Here is a 16,504-nt window from a genome sequence, read left to right on the forward strand (position 1 = left end):
AAATGACATAAGAGGAGTGGGGGAGGAATGGGATGTATTTAGGGAAGCAGTGATGGCTTGTGCGAAAGATGCCTATGGCGTGAGAAAGGTGGGAGGTGGGCAGATTAGAAAGGGTAGTGAGTGGTGGGATGAAGAAGTAAGATTGTTAGTGAAAGAGAAGAGAGAAGCATTTGGATGATTTTTGCAGGGAAATAGTGCAAATGACTGGGAGATGTATAAAAGAAAGAGGCAGAATGTCAAGAGAAAGGTGCAAGAGGTGAAAAAGAGGGCAAATGAAAGTTGGGGTGAGAGAGAATCATTAGATTTTAGGAGGTAAATAAAGTGCGTAAGACAAGAGATTGAATGGGAACATCGGTCAAGGAGGCAAATGGGGAGGTAACAACAAGTAGTGGTGAAGTGAGAAGTAAATGGAGTGAGTATTTGGAAGGTTTGTTGAATGTGTTTGATGATAGAGTGGCAGATATAGGGTGTTTTGGTCGAGGTGGTGTGCAAAGTGAGAAGGGTCAGGGAGAATGGTTTGGCAAACAGAGAAGTAGTGAAAGCTTTGTGGAAGGTGAAGCTGGGAAGGCAATGGATTTGGAGGGTATTGCAGTGGAATTTATTATAAAAGAGGGTGATTGTGTTGTTGACTGGTTAGTGAGGATATTCAATGTATGTACGGTTCATGGTGAAGTGCCTGAGGATTGGCGGAATGCATGCATAGTGCCATTGTACAAAGGCAAAGGGGATAGAGGTGAGTGTGCAAATTGCAGAGGTATAAGTTTGTTGAGTATTCCTGGGAAATTATATGGGGGGTATTGATTGAGAGGGTGAAAGCATATACAGAGATTGGGGAAGAGCAGTGTGGTTTCAGAAGTGGTAGAGGATGTATGGATCAGGTGTTTGCTCTGAAGAATATATGTGAGAAATACTTAGAAAAATGGGTTGATTTGTATGTAGCATTTATGGATCTGGAGAAGGCATATGATAGAGTTGATAGAGATGCTCTGTGAAAGTTATTAAGAGTATATGGTGAGGGAGGTAAGTTGCTAGAAAAAGTGAAAAGTTTTTATTGAGGATGTAAGGCATGTGTACGAGTAGGAAGAAGGAAAGTGATTGGTTCCCATTGAATGTTGGTGTGCGGCAGGGGTGCATGATGTCTCTATGGTTGTTTAATTTGAATATGGATGGAGTTGTTAGGGAGGTGAATGTAAGAGTTTTGGAGAGACGGGCAAGTATGCAGTCTTTTGTGGATGAGAGGGCTTGGGAAGTAAGTTATTTGTTGTTTGCTGATGATACAGCGCTGGTGGCCGATTTGGGTGAGAAACTGCAGAAGCTGGTGACTGAGTTTAGTAGAGTGTGTGAAAGAAGAAAGCTGAGAGTAAATGTGAATGAGAGCAAGGTTATTAAGTTTATTAGAGTGTGTGAAAGAAGAAAGCTGAGAGTAAATGTGAATGAGAGCAAGGTTATTATACAGTAGGGTTGAGGGACAAGTCAAGTGGGAGGTAAGTTTGAATGGAGAAAAAGTGGAGGAAGTGAAGTGTTTTAGATATCTAGGAGTGGATTTATCAGTGGATGGAACCATGGAAGCAGAAGTGAGTCACAGGATGGGGGAGGGGGCGAAAGTTCTGGGAGCGTTGAAGAATGTGTAGAAATTGAGAACATTATCTCGGAGAGGAAAAATGGATATGTTTGAAGGAATAGTGATTCCAACAATTTCTATGGTTGTGAGGTATGGGCTGTAGATAGGGTTGTGCGGAGGAGGGTGGATGTGTTGGAAGTGAGATGTGTGAGGACAATATGTGGTGTGAGGTGGTTTGATTGAGTAATGAAAAGGTAAGAGAAATGTGTGGTCATAAAAAAAGTGTGGTTGAGAGAGCAGAAGAGGGTGTATTGAAAGGGTTTGGTCACATGGAGAGAATGAGTGAGGAAAGATTGACTAAGAGGATATATGTCAGAGGTGGAGGGAACGAGGAGAAGTGGGAGACCAAATTGGAGGTGTAAGGATGGAGTAAAAAAGATTTTGAGTGATCGGGGCCTGAACATAGGGTGAAAGGCATGCAAGGAATAGAGTGAATTGGAACGATGTGGTATACCGGGACGACGTGCTGTTAATGGATTGAACCAGGGCATTTGAAGCGTCTTGGGTAAACTATGGAAAGTTTTGTGGAGCCTGGATGTGGAAAGGGAGGTGTGGTTTTGGTGCATTACACTTGATAGCTAGAGACTGAGTGTGAAAGAATGTGGCCTTTGTTTTCTTTTCCTAGTGCTACCTCTTACGCGCGCTGGTGGGGGGTTGCCATTTCATGTGTGGGGGGCTGGCAATGGGAATGGATGAATGCAGCAAGTATGAATATGCACATGTATATATATATATATATGTCTGTGTATGTATATGTATGTATATGTTGAAATGTATAGGTATGTATGTGTGTGTGGGCATGTATGTATATACATGTATATGTGGGTGGGTTGGTTCATTCTTTCATCTGTTTCCTTGCACTACCTCGCTAACGCGGGAGACAGCGACAAAGTATAATATATACAATATATATAATATGCTGAGAGGGGTAGCTAGTGGGATGTCTGATCACTATCTTGTTTAGGTGAAGGTGAAGAGGTTTTCAAAATAAAGAAAATTTTGGGAGAAGAGAGTGGTGAGGGTAAGTGAGCTTGGAAAGGAGACTTGTGTGAAAAAGTACCAGGGGAGATTGAGTGTAGAATAGTGAAAGGTGAGGGGCAAATGTTAGGGGAGTGGGTGAGGAATAGGATGTATTTAGGTAAACAGTGATGGCATGTGCAAGAGATGCATGTGGCCTGAGAAAGGTGGGAGGTGGACAGATTAGAAAAGGTAGTGTGTGGTGGGAAAAAGAACTAAAGTTGTTAAAGTGAAAAGAGAGGCATTTGGATGATGCTTGCAAGGAAGTAGTGAAAATGACTGGGAGATGTATAAAACAAAGTAGCAGGAGGTCAAGAGGAAGGTGCAAGGGTTGAAAAAGTGGGCAAATGAGAGATAGGGTGAGAGAGTATCATTAAACTTTAAGGAGAAAAAATAAAAGATGTTTTGGAAGGAGGTAAATAAAGTGCATAAGACAAGATAACAAATGGGAACATTGGGGAGGGGGGGTTAGTGATGAAATGAGATGGAGTGAGTATTGTGAAGGTTTGTTAAATGTGTTTCATCATATAGTAGCAGAAGTAGGGTGTTTTGGTCGGGTTGGTGTGCGAGTGCGAAGTGAGAGAATCAGAGAGTGGTTTGGTGAAGAGAGAAGAGTTGGTGAAAGCTCTGCGTGCGGAAGATGAAATTCAGAAAGGTGACGGGTTTGGATGGTATTTTAGTTGAATTTATTAAGAAAAGGGTTGACTGTATTGTTGATTGGTTGGTAAGGGTATTCAGCATATGTATGGATCATGGTGAAGTGCCTGAGGATTGGCATAATACATGTATAGTGCCTTTGTACAAAGGCAAAGAGGATATAGGTGAGTGTTCAAAATACAGAGGCAGAAGTTTGTTGAGTACTCCTGGAGAATTGTATAGAAGGGTACTGATTGAGGGTGAAGGCATGTACAGAACATCAGATTGGGAAGGAGCAGTGTGGTTTCAGAAGTGGTAGAATATGTATGGATCAGGTGTTTGCTTTGAAGAATGTGTGAGAAATATTTAGAAAAAACGGATGGATTTATATAAGGCATTTATGGATCTGGAGAAGGTATATGATAGGGTTGATAAAGATGCTTTGTAGGTCTCACGAGTATCTGGTGTGGGAGGTAAGCTGCTAAAAGCAGTGAAGTGAAAGTTTTTATCAAGGATGTAAGGCATGTATGTGAGTAGGAAGAGAGGAGAGTGATTGGTTCTCAGTGAAGGTCAGTCTGGGGTAGGGGTGTGTGATGCCCCCATGGTTGTTTAATTTGCTTATGGATAGGGTGTTAGGGAGGTAGATGCAAGAGTTTTGGAGAGAGGGGTGAGTATGCAGTCTGTTGGATATGAGAGGGCTTGAGAAATGAGTCAGTTGTTGCTTGCCAGTGATACAGCATTGGTGGCTGATTCGAATGAGAAAATGCAGAAGTTGGTGAATGAGTTTGGAAAAGTGTGTGAAAGGAGAAAGTTGAGAGTAAATGTGAATAAGAGCAAGGTTATTTGGTTCAGCAGGGTTTACATGAGAAAGACAGAGAACAGGAGGCCTAATTGGCCCATGACTGGGTTTTCTGGTAAGAAAAAAATGTAAGATTTTGGCAAGAAAATGCAATTCCACTCAGCAGTTTTTCAAGCCATCACTAGCTCCCCACTGCTGCACATTAGCCTTCTAGTGGAAAGAAAGGATTTTCCTATTGCAAAACTCACATTTTTGTCTGTAAGAATTGGACTAGATATTTTAGATTGTTCTCCATTGTTCTCCTGTTTGTATATGATGTTAGGGATTGTGTTATTTTCCCCTTTTAATTCAAAATCATTTTAAGCTGTCTGATTGATTAACTGTGTATTGTTTAATATCTTTCCTCAAGATTATTATACTGTACTTTATAGAAACTTGAGTGTGGCATTTGCTGGGGAGAGCGGTCCTGTAAGATATGACAAACTCTGCCCAGGAGAAGTACGTGACCTTCTTCTCTGTTTCCTGCACACTCTCAAGCATGTACCTGAGCCACATTTGGTGTCATGGTGGACTACACTCAGCATTGAGGCTTTGAACCACTTCTTCACCCTTCTCCAGTAAGTTTTGGCTGTAAATGTTTTTATCAGATAAAGTTGGCGTAACAGTTTTTGTGTACTAATCGTTTTGTCTTATTGCCTCCTTTTCCATGGAGGCATGAATGATACTGTATGTTAGACACCAAAGTTGAAATAGGTATGAATGAAAGTTTGTCTGATAAGGATGACGTAGTTATCCTTGACCTGTTACAAAAGTTGCAGGAAAAGATTATGAGACAATATGAATTTGAAAATACATGGATGAAGTTAGATAAGAGGCATATGGAAATAGGGATTTCTTTTTTATTATCCTTATCGCCTTCTCCTGCGTCAGCGAGGTAGCGCAAGGAAACAGACAAGGAATGGCCCAACCCACTCACATACACATGTATATACATAAACACCCATACACACATATATACATACATATACATTTGTGTACACATATATATGTATACCCAGACATATACATATATACAAATTAGAAAGGATTACAATTTTGCGTGTGATCAAGTATATTCCTATAAGTCCATGGGAAAATGAAACATGATAAGTTCCCAAGTGCACTTTCATGTAATAATGTCATCATCAGGGGAGAAACAAGAAGGGAATATAAGTCAGTTGTTATACAATGAAGAGATTTGCTAGGATGCCATTTGGTTAACCAAATGGCATCCTAGCTATGTCTCTTCATTGTATATCAACTGACAATTCTTTCATGTATCTCCCCCGATGATGTGATTATTACAAGAAAGTGCACTTGGGAACTTATTGTGTTTCACTTCCCGTGGACTCATAGGAATATATACACATGCACATATTCATACTTGCTGCCTTCATCCATTCTTGTCACCACCCCACCACACTTGAAATAGCATCCCACCACCACCACTACCAGTGAGGTAGTGCCAGGAAAAGACAAAAAAGGCCACATTCGTTCACACTCAATCTCAAGCTTTTGTGTGTATTGCATCAAAACCATAGCCCCCTTTCCATGTCCACCTTCATATCCAGGTTCCACAGAAGTATTGGTAATGTAATCAATTAAAAAGCAGAATATATGTTCTGTGGTTCCAGAGCCCTTTCTCCTGGGAAGCCATATGTCAGCCCTACCCAAGTTCCCTTTTTTGGTTATTATCTACCAACGAATACTTGAAATGAGGTTTTTCCTTAGGCAGGGTCAGTACTAGTTTTCACTACATATGTCCCTGTTGATAATGTTGCTCTCTATTGTCACACACTTCATACTTGTCTGTTTGGCTTCATCTAGAGCATCCTTTATTCAATTTCCAGCCATGTGTTGAAGGTTTCATTACTGATTCCTAGCAGATTTATTTTGCCTGGCAAGATGTTGAAAACTATTTCCATCTTTCGTGATGGGCTTGAGTATTTATTGTACTTTTTTGTTGATGTATATTCTTTGAAATTCTTGTAGATGATATCAGTTTCCTTTATATCATGAAGATTTTGATTCTAATTTTCATCTGTTGCCATACTTTTTTATACCTTGGTAAATTTTGTATGTTTGAAGGAATAGTAGTTCCAACAGTGTTATATAGTTGCGAGTTATGGGCTATGGATAGGGTTGCATGGAGGAGGGTGGATGTGTTGGTAATGAAATGTTTGAGAACAATATATGGTGTGAGGTGGTTTGATCAAGTAAGTAATGAAAGGGTAAGAGAGTTGTTTGGAAATAAAAAAAGGGTTGAGAGAGCAGAAGAGGGTGTGTTGAAAAGGTTTGGACTTATGGAGAGAATGAGTGAGGAAAGATTGACAAAGAGGATATATGTGTCAGAGGTGATGGGAACAAGGAGGAGCAGGAGACCAAATTGGAGGTGGAAGGATGGAGTGAAAAAGATTTTGAGCAGTCAGGGCCTGAACATCCAGGAGGGTGAGAGGCATGAAAGGAATAGAGTGAATTGTAACGATGTGGTATACCAGGGTCGACGTGCTGTCAGCGCACTGAACCAGTGCATGCGAATTGGCTGGGGTAAACCATGGGAAGGTTTGTGGGGCCTGGATGTGGATAGGGACCTTTGGTTTCCGTTCATTACTCATGACAACTAGAGACTGAGTGTGAATGAATGTGGCCTTTTTTGTTGGTTTTCCTGGTGCTACCTCGCTGAAGTGGGGGATAGTGATGCTATTTCTTGTGTGGTGGGGTAGTGGCAGAATGGGTGAAGGCAAGCAAGTATGAATATATACATGTCTGTATATTTGTATGTATATGTGTACGAGTAGGAAGAGAGGAAAGTGATTGGTTTCTAGTGAATATCGGTTTGTGGCAGGAGTGCGTGATGTCTCCATGGTTGTTGAATTTGTTTATGGATAGGGTTGTTAGGGAGGTGAATGCAAGAGTTTTGGAGAGAGGGGCAAGTATGCAGTCTGTTGTTGTTGAGAGGGCTTGGGAAATGAGTCGTTGTTGTTTGCTGATGATACAGCACTGGTGGCTGATTTGGGTGAGAAACTGCAGAAGCTGGTGACTGAGTTTGGTAAAGTGTGTGAAAGAAGAAAGAAAGCTGAGAGTGAATGTGAATAAGAGCAAGGTCATTAGTTTCAGTAGGGTTGAGGGACAAGTCAATTGGGAGGTAAGTTTGAATGGAGAAAAACTGGAGGAAGTGAAGTGTTTGAGATATCTGGGAGTGGATTTAGCAGTGGATGGAACCATGGAAGCAGAAGTGAGTCAGAGGGTGGGGGAGGGGGTGAAGGTTCTGGGAGCGTTGAAGAATGTATGGAAGGTGAGAATGTTATCTCGAAGAGCAAAAATGTGTATGTTTAAGGGAGTAGTGGTTCCACCAATGTTATATGGTTGCAAGGCATGGGCTATAGATAGGGTTGTGCGGAGGAGGGTGTATGTGTTGGAAATGAGATGTTTGAGGACAATATGTGGTGTGAGGTAGTTTGATCAAGTAAGTAACGAAAGGGTAAGAGAGACGCATGGTAATATAAAGAGTGTGGTTGAGAAAGCAGAAGACGGTGTATGGAAATGGATGAAGGCAGCAGGTATGAATATGTACGGGTCAAGTCAATTGGGAGGTAAGTTTGAATGGAGAAAAACTGGAGGAAGTAAAGTGTTTTAGATATCTGGGAGTGGATCTGGCAGCGGATGGAACCATGGAAGCGGAAGTGGATCATAGGGTGGGGGAGGGGGCGAAAATCCTGGGAGCCTTGAAGAATGTGTGGAAGTCGAGAACATTATCTCGGAAAGCAAAAATGGGTATGTTTGAAGGAATAGTGGTTCCAACAATGTTGTATGGTTGCGAGGCATGGGCTATGGATAGAGTTGTGCGCAGGAGGATGGATGTGCTGGAAATGAGATGTTTGAGGACAATGTGTGGTGTGAGGTGGTTTGATCGAGTAAGTAACGTAAGGGTAAGAGAGATGTGTGGAAATAAAAAGAGCGTGGTTGAGAGAGCAGAAGAGGGTGTTTTGAAATGGTTTGGGCACATGGAGAGAATGAGTGAGGAAAGATTGACCAAGAGAATATATGTGTCGGAGGTGGAGGGAACGAGGAGAAGTGGGAGACCAAATTGGAGGTGGAAAGATGGAGTGAAAAAGATTTTGTGTGATCGGGGCCTGAACATGCAGGAGGGTGAAAGGAGGGCAAGGAATAGAGTGAATTGCATCGATGTGGTATACCGGGGTTGACGTGCTGTCAGTGGATTGAATCAGGGCATGTGAAGCGTCTGGGGTAAACCATGGAAAGCTGTGTAGGTATGTATATTTGCGTGTGTGGACGTATGTATATACATGTGTATGGGGTGGGTTGGGCCATTTCTTTCGTCTGTTTCCTTGCGCTACCTCGCAAACGCGGGAGACAGCGACTAAGCAAAAAAAAAAAAAAAATATATGTATGTATCTGTGTATATGTATGTATGTATATGTTGAAATGTATAGGTATATATATATGTGCATGTTTGGGCATTTATGTATATACATGTGTATATTCTTTCGTCTTGTTTCCCTGCGCTACCTTGCTAATGCGGGAAACAGCGACAAAGTATAATGATAATAATAATGATAATAATGAGTGTATATGTTGATATGTATATGTATGGATATGTGTGTGTGTGTGTATGGATGTGTGTATGAAGAATGTATGTGAGAAATACTTAGAAAAGCAAATGGATATGTATGTAGCATTTATGGATCTGGAGAAGGCACATGATAGAGAATATGTAGAGAATATATGGTGTGGGAGGCAAGTTGTTAGAAGTGGTGAAAAGTTTTTATCGAGGATGTAAGACATGTGTACGGGTAGGAAGAGAGGAAAGTGATTGGTTCTCAGTGAATGTCAGTTTGCAGCAGGGGTACGTGATGTCTCCATGGTTGGGGTTGTTAGGGAGGTGAATGCAAGAGTTTTGGAGAGAGGGGCAGGTATGCAGTCTGTTGTGGATGAGAGAGCTTGGGAAGTGAATTAGTTGTTGTTTGCTGATGATACAGTGCTGGTGGCTGATTCGAGTGAGAAACTGCAGAAGCTGGTGACTGAGTTTGGTAAAGTGTGTGAAGGAAGAAAGCTGAGAGTGAATGTGAATAAGAGCTAGGTCATTAGTTTCAGTAGGGTTGAGGGACAAGTCAATTGGGAGGTAAGTTTGAATGGAGAAAAACTGGAGGAAGTGAAGTGTTTTAGATATCTGGGAGTGGATTTGGCAGCGGATGGAATCATGGAAGTGGAAGTGAGTCATAGGGCCGGGGAGGTGGTGAAAGTTCTGGGAGCGTTGAAAAATGTGTGGAAGGTGAGAATGTTATCTCGGAAAGCAAAAATGGGTATGTTTGAAGGAATAGTGATTCCAAATATGGTTGTGAGGTGTAGGCTTTAGATAGAGTTGTGCGGAAGAGGGTGGATGTGCTGGAAATGAGATGTTTGAGGACAGTATGTCGTGTGAGGTGGTTTGATCGAGTAAGTAATGAAAGGGTAAGAGAGATGTGTGGTAAGGAAAAGAGTGTGGTTGAGAGAGCAGAAGAGGGTGTTTTGAAATCCCTTACCACCCCATAAACAGATTAAACAAACATGGTAACACCACACATCCAGCCGTAGACCCACCTTCACCTGGAGCCTTTCACCCTCCTCTCTGTCCACTTGTACACATGCCTCACTTATTCCTATGTATCCCTAATTTTCTTTACATTTCACCATTACTTGCTTTTTTCCAATACATTTCACCATTACTTGCTTTTTTCCATTACCTTGTTTGAACAGCCTGAATCATAAAGCTGTGCATTTCATTTTCATGCCCTTGTTTTGTATTTCCATGTTTTTTGGTATGTATTTTCAGATATGTCTTTAAAGAGTATAGTAGCACCATTGTTAAATTAATAAACTTTCTGTAATATTTTACTTTTGTAGTGGAGCCTGTCTAAGCAAGGATTGATTGATGATAGTACTAGTATTAGTTGAAATGTAGTTGATAAGTTTGCTTTTAGGGGGTCATCTGACTCTTTTTGCAAGCTATCTTTTAAATGATTCTCTTACAGGTTGTGTTTACACCACTTCAAATATAGTGGAAAGAGACAGATAGTAAGAGAACAAGCACCAAAACGAGCATCAACTTTACCGGCAAAGTTACAGCCTCCACACTTAAACAGTAGGATTTCCACAGCAACTGACAGCTATAGTGGTGGGTTAGATAATGTTTCTTTTGTTTTTAGAATAAAAAGTTATGGCATGAATGGAGACTTTGGTTGTACTTGATAATTCACATAGTATAAAGATGAAAAACTAAGTTCAAACATATCAACCTGTCTAGATGATATTCACCCGAGAAACCTGACTGATTCTAGCTAGCTAGCAGTAAGCCTTACCTATCACCAAAACTTTCAACATATTGTTCTAGCGAGGGAAAATCCCTGACAGCTGGAAGCTATCTAACATAATGACAATTTTCAAAAACAGTGACGAAACATGCTTTGGACTATCACCCCATTTGCCTCACTTTGGTTTTTAGGTAAAGTATTGGGAATAAGAATTAGAGATTTTTTTTTTTCTTTTTTCTTCAGCTGTCTCCCGCGTTTGCGAGGTAGCGCAAGGAAACAGACGAAAGAAATGACCCAACCCACCCCCATACACATGCCTTGATTCAATCCACTGACAGCACGTCAACCCCGGTATACCACATCGCTCCAATTCACTCTATTCTTTGCCCTCCTTTCACCCTCCTGCATGTTCAGGCCCCGATCACACAAAATCTTTTTCACTCCATCTTTCCACCTCCAATTTGGTCTCCCTCTTCTCCTCGTTCCCTCCACCTCCGACACATATATCCTCTTGGTCAATCTTTCCTCACTCATTCTCTCCATGTGACCAAACCATTTCAAAACACCCTCTTCTGCTCTCTCAACCATGCTCTTTTTATTTCCACACATCTCTCTTACCCTTACGTTACTTACTCGATCAAACCACCTCACACCACACATTGTCCTCAAACATCTCATTTCCAGCACATCCATCCTCCTGCGCACAACTCTATCCATAGTCCACGCCTCGCAACCATACAACATTGTTGGAACCACTATTCCTTCAAACATACCCATTTTTGCTTTCCGAGATAATGTTCTCGACTTCCACACATTCTTCAAGGCTCCCAGAATTTTCGCCCCCTCCCCCACCCTATGATCCACTTCCGCTTCCATGGTTCCATCCGCTGCCAGATCCACTCCCAGATATCTAAAACACTTCACTTCCTCCAGTTTTTCTCCATTCAAACTCACCTCCCAATTGAATTGACCCTCAACCCTACTGTACCTAATAACCTTGCTTTTATTCACATTTACTCTTAACTTTCTTCTTTCACACACTTTACCAAACTCAGTCACCAGCTTCTGCAGTTTCTCACATGAATCAGCCACCAGCGCTGTATCATCAGTGAACAACAACTGACTCACTTCCCAAGCTCTCTCATCCCCAACAGACTTCATACTTGCCCCTCTTTCCAAAACTCTTGCATTCACCTCCCTAACAACCCCATCCATAAACAAATTAAACAACCATGGAGACATCACACACCCCTGCCGCAAACCTACATTCACTGAGAACCAATCACTTTCCTCCCTTCCTACACGTACACATGCCTTACATCCTCGATAAAAACTTTTCACTGCTTCTAACAACTTGCCTCCCACACCATATATTCTTAATACCTTCCACAGAGCATCTCTATCAACTGTATCATATGCCTTCTCCAGATCCATAAATGCTACATACAAATCCATTTGCTTTTCTAAGTATTTCTCACATACATTCTTCAAAGCAAACACCTGATCCACACATCCTCTACCACTTCTGAAACCACACTGCTCTTCCCCAATCTGATGCTCTGTACATGCCTTCACCCTCTCAATCAATACCATCCCATATAATTTGCCAGGAATACTCAACAAACTTATACCTCTGTAATTTGAGCACTCACTCTTATCCCCTTTACCTTTGTACAATGGCACTATGCACGCATTCCGCCAATCCTCAGGCACCTCATTATGAGTCATACATACATTAAATAACCTTACCAACCAGTCAACAATACAGTCACCCCCTTTTTTAATAAATTCCACTGCAATACCATCCAAACCTGCTGCCTTGCCGGCTTTCATCTTCCGCAAAGCTTTTACTACCTCTTCTCTGTTTACCAACTCATTTTCCCTAACCCTCGCACTTTGCACACCACTTCGACCAAAACACCCTATATCTGCCACTCTATCATCAAACACATTCAACAAACCTTCAAAATACTCACTCCATCTCCTTCTCACATCACCACTACTTGTTATCACCTCCCCATTTGCGCCCTTCACTGAAGTTCCCATTTGCTCCCTTGTCTTACGCACTTTATTTACCTCCTTCCAGAACATCTTTTTATTCTCCCTAAAATTTAATGATACTCTCTCACCCCAACTCTCATTTGCCCTTTTTTTCACCTCTTGCACCTTTCTCTTGACCTCCTGTCTCTTTCTTTTATACATCTCCCACTCAATTGCATTTTTTCCCTGCAAAAATCGTCCAAATGCCTCTCTCTTCTCTTTCACTAATACTCTTACTTCTTCATCCCACCACTCACTACCCTTTCTAATCAACCCACCTCCCACTCTTCTCATGCCACAAGCATCTTTTGCGCAATCCATCACTGATTCCCTAAATACATCCCATTCCTCCCCCACTCCCCTTACTTCCATTGTTCTCACCTTTTTCCATTCTGTACTCAGTCTCTCCTGGTACTTCCTCACACAAGTCTCCTTCCCAAGCTCACTTACTCTCACCACCCTCTTCACCCCAACATTCACTCTTCTTTTCTGAAAACCCATACAAATCTTCACCTTAGCCTCCACAAGATAATGATCAGACATCCCTCCAGTTGCACCTCTCAGCACATTAACATCCAAAAGTCTCTCTTTCGCGCACCTGTCAATTAACACGTAATCCAATAACGCTCTCTGGCCATCTCTCCTACTTACATAAGTATACTTATGTATATCTCGCTTTTTAAACCAGGTATTCCCAATCATCAGTCCTTTTTCAGCACATAAATCTACAAGCTCTTCACCATTTCCATTTACAACACTGAACACCCCATGTATACTAATTATTCCCTCAACTGCCACATTACTCACCTTTGCATTCAAATCACCCATCGCTATAACCCGGTCTCGTGCATCAAAACCACTAACACACTCATTCAGCTGTTCCCAAAACACTTGCCTCTCATGATCTTTCTTCTCATGCCCAGGTGCATATGCACCAATAATCACCCATCTCTCTCCATCAACTTTCAGTTTCAGAATTAGAGATAAAATTGTTAAATTCCTTGAAGAAATTAGATAAATTATTGACCATCAGTGTGGTACCTGGAGTAAATTGGTTGAATTTGTTCATCTTATACAGAAAATTTTCTGTTCACCATAATTCGAGACAAAATATTCAAACCAATGTATGTTTTACAGTTTGGCAACCCTCCAACATCCAAAAATGATTCAAAAAATGAATAAAAATTCATAAAGAGAAAGGTGCAAGAGGTGAAAAAAAGGGCAAATGAGAGTTGGGGTGAGAGAGTATCATTAAATTTTAGGGAGAATAAAAAGATGTTCTGGAAGGAGGTAAATAAGGTGCGTAAGACAAGGGAGCAAATGGGAACTTCAGTAAAGGGCGCAAATGGGGAGGTGATAACAAGTAGTGGTGATGTGAGAAGGAGATGGAGTGAGTATTTTGAAGGTTTGTTGAATGTGTTTGATGATAGAGTGGCAGATATAGGGTGTTTTGGTCGAGGTGGTGTGCAAAGTGCGAGGGTTAGGGAAAATGATTTGGTAAACAGAGAAGAGGTAGTAAAAGCTTTGCGGAAGATGAAAGCCGGCAAGGCAGCAGGTTTGGATGGTATTGCAGCTGAATTTATTAAAAAAAGGGGGTGACTGTATTGTTGACTGGTTGGTAAGGTTATTTAATGTATGTATGACTCATGGTGAGGTGCCTGAGGATTGGCAGAATGCGTGCATAGTGCCATTGTACAAAGGCAAAGGGGATAAGAGTGAGTGCTCAAATTACAGAGGTATAAGTTTGTTGAGTATTCCTGGCAAATTATATGGGAGGGTATTGATTGAGAGGGTGAAGGCATGTACAGAGCATGAGATTGGGGAAGAGCAGTGTGGTTTCAGAAGTGGTAGAGGATATGTGGATCAGGTGTTTGCTTTGAAGAATGTATGTGAGAAATACATAGAAAAGCAAATGGATTTGTATGTAGCATTTATGGATCTGGAGAAGGCATATGATAGAGTTGATAGAGATGCTCTGTGGAAGGTATTAAGAATATATGGTGTGGGAGGCAAGTTGTTAGAAGCAGTGAAAAGTTTTTATCGAGGATGTAAGGCATGTGTACGTGTAGGAAGAGAGGAAAGTGATTGGTTCTCAGTGAATGTAGGTTTGCGGCAGGGGTGTGTGATGTCTCCATGGTTGTTTAATTTGTTTATGGATGGGGTTGTTAGGGAGGTGAATGCAAGAGTTTTGGAAAGAGGGGCAAGTATGAAGTCTGTTGGGGATGAGAGAGCTTGGGAAGTGAGTCAGTTGTTGTTCGCTGATGATACAGCGCTGGTGGCTGATTCATGTGAGAAACTACAGAAGCTGGTGACTGAGTTTGGTAAAGTGTGTGAAAGAAGAAAGTTAAGAGTAAATGTGAATAAGAGCAAGGTTATTAGGTACAGTAGGGTTGAGGGTCAAGTCAATTGGGAGGTGAGTTTGAATGGAGAAAAACTGGAGGAAGTGAAGTGTTTTAGATATCTGGGAGTGGATCTGGCAGCGGATGGAACCATGGAAGCGGAAGTGGATCATAGGGTGGGGGAGGGGGCGAAAATTCTGGGAGCCTTGAAGAATGTGTGGAAGTCGAGAACATTATCTCGGAAAGCAAAAATGGGTATGTTTGAAGGAATAGTGGTTCCAACAATGTTGTATGGTTGCGAGGCGTGGACTATGGATAGAGTTGTGTGCAGGAGGATGGATGTGCTGGAAATGAGATGTTTGAGGACAATGTGTGGTGTGAGGTGGTTTGATCGAGTGAGTAACATAAGGGTAAGAGAGATGTGTGGAAATAAAAAGAGCGTGGTTGAGAGAGCAGAAGAGGGTGTTTTGAAATGGTTTGGTCACATGGAGAGAATGAGTGAGGAAAGATTGACCAAGAGGATATATGTGTCGGAGGTGGAGGGAACGAGGAGAAGAGGGAGACCAAATTGGAGGTGGAAAGATGGAGTGAAAAAGATTTTGTGTGATCGGGGCCTGAACATGCAGGAGGGTGAAAGGAGGGCAAGGAATAGAGTGAATTGGAGCGATGTGGTATACCGGGGTTGACGTGCTGTCAGTGGATTGAATCAAGGCATGTGAAGCGTCTGGGGTAAACCATGGAAAGCTGTGTAGGTATGTATATTTGCGTGTGTGGACGTATGTATATACATGTGTATGGGGGTGGGTTGGGCCATTTCTTTCGTCTGTTTCCTTGCGCTACCTCGCAAATGCGGGAGACAGCGACAAAGCAAAAAAAAAAAAAAAAAAAATTCGGATCATGCATGTACTGTGTGTTGTCTGGAATGGTTTTGTGCACTGGTCTTGCCCATTTGTGTATTTTGTGCACCCTTGATTACTGTTGTGGTAATGGCCCCTTTCAAGCATTGTCAGCAATTGCCTGACAGCTCCTTAAAGCCATCTATATCTCACACAAATTGTAAGTGGAACGTCTTAAGACTTAAAAAGAAGATGGAGTTGTGCAAGAGGCTGAACAAGGATGATTCCAAGGTGGTAATTATGAAGGAATTTACTGTCTGCGTGGCAACTCTTTAAAACATCAACAAACAGCAGAAAAAGATAAGGCATTTAGTCATGCTGACTTGCTTACCTTATTAGTATTTCTTCTATTTACAAATAGGTAAAATGTTTAAAGATGTGTGTGCAGTAGAAAGTGCTCCAAAACTTTCATAAGCGTTGGCAGGTGGTACGAGCATAGTCCTGAATGGAATGCACCACATTCTTACCAGCATGTCAGTCTCACAGTTACCTCTCTTTTCTTCGGGTATGTGCTAGCTACTTGTGTGAATTTAGTATATCTGCTAATGTGATTATCCTAAAACTCACTGTGTAGTGTTTGTTAATATTGCATCCAAACATCCAACAGTATCTTCTACCCTAGAACTAGCAAATAAATGGAAGAGTTCCTCTCAGACTTTAGAAACATAGCTAGAAATCTCATGACACGCAGATGTTGAAGAGGGAGCATCAGCACTTTGGTGTTTTTACAGCATGGTTGAATCTACAGTCCATAACATACATAAAGAAGAATGCAGACAGAATACAAAGTGCTGTAGTCCACTATA

The 16,504-nt window shown here is 41.6% G+C and overlaps 1 protein-coding gene across 1 annotated transcript in view; it reads left to right on the forward strand.

Moving 5' to 3' along the window:
- Nucleotides 1–16,504, forward strand: part of Ziz (dedicator of cytokinesis protein Ziz) — a 526,511-nt gene that overhangs the window by 295,019 nt on the left and 214,988 nt on the right. The window contains exons 23-24 of the mRNA XM_071669140.1: nucleotides 4,505–4,690; nucleotides 10,145–10,287. Of these exons, the coding sequence (XP_071525241.1) occupies nucleotides 4,505–4,690; nucleotides 10,145–10,287 (329 nt within the window). The remainder of the gene's footprint in view (nucleotides 1–4,504; nucleotides 4,691–10,144; nucleotides 10,288–16,504) is intronic.

This window comes from Panulirus ornatus, chromosome 13 (genome assembly GCF_036320965.1).
Source record: "Panulirus ornatus isolate Po-2019 chromosome 13, ASM3632096v1, whole genome shotgun sequence".
Classification (NCBI taxonomy): Eukaryota; Metazoa; Arthropoda; class Malacostraca; order Decapoda; family Palinuridae; genus Panulirus; species Panulirus ornatus.